Below are 3,670 nucleotides of genomic sequence, written 5' to 3'. Positions count from 1 at the left end.
CTAATTTTATTGCAGCATTTGTCAATAGAAATATTTCTAGGTTTTCCCTAACCCTGAACACTATTACATTAAGACATGTAGGCTCTGAACAACTGAAACACAGATGCAAAAAGGTGAATTTGCTGTAAAAAAAAAAGAAGTCTGACTTTTTATCACTAGAGAAAAGAAATATACATTTATAATCATAATGTAAAAAAGAAAGACAGCAATTTACATTCCAGCCTCAACACAGCACTAGCCTGCATGAGATGTATCTCTCTCTCTCTCTCTCTCTCTCTCTCTCTCTCTCTCTCTCTCTCTCTCTCTCTCGTCACTCCCCTTTGGAACTCCTCCATCCCCTCCAAGCATTCCAACGGAACCCACTTGGAGACCACCTGGTGGGGGACAGGCACCGACAGATAACATCCTGTAAACACTCCCCATGGAGGGACACCACAACAGGTCAATATATAAGGTATATAATACAAGCAGTATTATATACCTTTAGCATAAACACCTTGCCCTCTAGGCCAGTGTTTATCAACCTTTTTTGTGCCAAGGCACACCTGGCATAGCCAAAAGATCCCAGGGCACACCTAGATATACGGTATATATATATATATAATTATATATATATATATACGGTGTATATATATATACACACACACTAGGGGTGTGCCGATACACTAATTTCACGAAACGATACGATAGTGGGCACACAACTTCGATACGATACGCACTTTTTTATTATGAAAATATATGGGGGAGAAAAAAAGCAAATGCAAACAAATATTTCTGTTTTTGCATTATTCAGACATGCAAACTTGTACCTTTTCAGCTTCCAATAGCCGTTTTGAATCCAAATAGGGCAATAGTGTGACACCTGACCCGAAAAAAAAAAAATGTTGTCACCCTTTTCAACCCGGGGCTAATTGCATGCCTGATTATTATTATTGTAAAAAAAATATATATATATATATTTTTTCAAACCTTCTTCAAACGGCGCGGCACACCTCAGCAGTAGCCCCGGCCCAAAATTGGGACGTTTGCCAGGGTTGATAAACACTGCTCTAGGCCCTCGCATCTCATGCACTTTCCCACAACTGCTTATGGAGAGAACTCATTTTATCGCAGTATTTGTCAATAGAAATATGTGGTTTTCCCTAACCCTGAACACTATTACATTAAGATATGTAGGCTCTGAACAACTGAAACACAGATGGAAAAATGTGAATTTTCTGTAAAAAATAAAATAAAAATCACACCCAGTGTGAAGTGGGCGGTGTGGTCACAGTGGTCATCACAGTGATGGAGGTTCAATTAAAGAAAAGTAATATTGTGGACCTAACTTAATATTGTGGACCTAACTTAAAAAAAAACCCATAAATGTGTTTTTTTTAAGTGCATAGTCCTATTTATAGGGCTATGCACAATTGTCATGTTTCCCTAGCCAATCACAGTCCTGAATAGACTGTGATTGGCCAATCACGGTGCAGGGTTAGGGGGGTACACTGGTGGCCAATCACAGCGCAGGATTTGGGGTGCAAATATCCAAACCTCACATATAGGGGCGGTTTCACCGCCCAAAAATAGGGGAAAAAAAGGAATAACACACAAGAATAATAATTTGTATCACTAGAGAAAATAAATATACATTTATAATGGATTGATTGATTGAAATTTTTATTAGGAAAAATAATGTAAAACAACACAGTTACATTTATAATACTTTTGCCTAAAATCGTAATGTAAAAAAAGAAAGACAGAAATTAACATTCCAGCCTCAACACAGAACAGATTACAAGCATACTGTATAACATTACAATTCAGGTATAACATTCATGAATTGTATTTGGTACTTTCCCCATTAAAACAATCTGCATTACTCTGAATTGTGCACAACTACTCAGGGTGAATGCAGAGGTAGGCTCTTTTATGTTTTCCATAGTAGTAACAATCCTCATGGAAGTTGTTGGTCTCCACCACCTTCTTAAAGTAGCTGACAGCGTGTACCAAACAGTTGGGCTCCAAGCTTGTGCTCACAGATAGGGCCACATCCATCATGTTCCCCTTCAGCTTTTGCCTCTCAATCTGCTCCTGAATCTGGCTCTTGTCGATAGGCTGTGGGTTCACACTGAAAGAGATCACCACTTTGATGTTGTTCTTGGTCAACACATCAAAGTAGTTAGCTCCTCCCCCACTGCCATGGTATTTCTTCCCCGCCAACCAGTTGAAGAAGAAAACGCGCTCCTTAACCTTGAAGACTCTGATGGACCATTTCACCCAGTCATATTTCCTAGCAAGGGAATCCAAAAGGGATTTGATGAAGTCAAGGTCAACACTGCCAGGTTTCTGCTGAAGCTGGTGCTCCATGTCCAGCTTGGCTTGATCTGCGAAGTTCTCAGTGCAGTCGTCCACTGCAGCTTTCATACGCTTCTCCACATCCTCCATGCGCTCCTGCCACCTCTTCACCATGTCATCCCCAACTACCCCCTTCTTTAGGGCAGTATAGCCCATGACAGCAATGATGCCCATCACGAAAAGCTTCTTGAGACTCGCACAGAAATCCTCAACTGCCCTCCTGCTTCTCTGCTCTGTTGCAACTACTGTCTCCAGCATGGGAACTCCATGCATGTTTTCTCCGGTGACAGAATTGTACAGGGCATCTAAATTCAGGTCACGATCTGTGTTTTCATATTGGATGAGGAACTTCTCCATCTTTATCGCTTTGTATTCAGGCTTAAATTTGATAAAGTCCCGGAACTTTTCATACTGACTGATCATCCGGACCTCGTGATCAAAGCTCTGCCCGTTCATGAAGGACTTCTGATGCTCCAGTTTAATTTTACCAATCTCATCTTCGATACCCTCAAGCTTCTGGTTGACCTGGTCAAACTGTTTAGTCAGGTAGCAAGCCTCTTTCTCATTAGGGTTGCTAAGGATTTTAGCTGAGGCCAAAAAGATAGCCTTCAAGAAAGGGTGAAGCTCGCCCACAGTGGCTGCCAGAACCGCAGAAGCTTGCCCCATGATCTCCACACCTTTCTCAATCTCTTTGCTGTTCTGTACGAGCCAATCTGCCACACAGGTCATCTTTAGATAATATGTATGAGACTTACTAATCCAAACTTGGTCTGTCAACAGCCAGACAATGCAGTTTCCTGAAAGGAGAAGAAACATAAAACCACTGTAAACTTCATTGTCATGTGATTATATTTCTTACAGCAACATTGCCACCCAGTGCCTTTTCTTTTTTAGCGAAGCCAAGGGACAATGCAACTGCTTACACGATTCCTCACGTTCCTATTTGAGCGAGCCGATCAAAAATTAAGACAAATACATAGCTCTAATGGAATTTGGAATTATATTTTTTTTCAATTTGAGCAAAAGGCATTCAATTGTAAAATACATTTAAAAACACTGTGAAGTAAAAAAAATACTTTTACTGATAGATTTTCTTTGTTTGCGCTTGGAAATATAAAAAAAAAGCAGTTTTAAAAATTAGAAGGTGAGTATCAGTTGATACGCCACCCAATAAGATAACTTCTGGCCTCTCCTTCAGTACAATATGTTTCTTGGCTTTTTACATAAGTGCTGCTTAAAACACCATCATAATTCGTTACTTTCCACTTAACTGGTAGCAGTACCAACCTGGTCTCTTACAACCTGGTCTCTTATGGAGACCACATCCTCA

At 40.3% G+C, this 3,670-nt stretch overlaps 1 protein-coding gene across 1 annotated transcript; it reads right to left on the bottom strand.

Annotated features, from left to right (window-relative positions):
* Nucleotides 1–1,881: 1,881 nt before the first annotated feature.
* LOC308083549 (protein rapunzel-like) lies at nucleotides 1,882–3,069 on the bottom strand (the record flags this gene model as incomplete). Its single annotated transcript, XM_080425863.1, has 1 exon — nucleotides 1,882–3,069. One exon carries the CDS (start codon nucleotides 3,067–3,069, stop codon nucleotides 1,882–1,884), a length of 1,188 nt encoding a protein of 395 aa, XP_080281989.1.
* Nucleotides 3,070–3,670: the final 601 nt, after the last annotated feature.

Source organism: Gymnoscopelus braueri (assembly GCF_963280865.1).
Source record: "Gymnoscopelus braueri genome assembly, chromosome: 4".
NCBI lineage: Eukaryota > Metazoa > Chordata > Actinopteri > Myctophiformes > Myctophidae > Gymnoscopelus > Gymnoscopelus braueri.
Note: the sequence above shows the minus strand (reverse complement) of the source record. Positions and strands in the feature narration are given on the sequence as shown.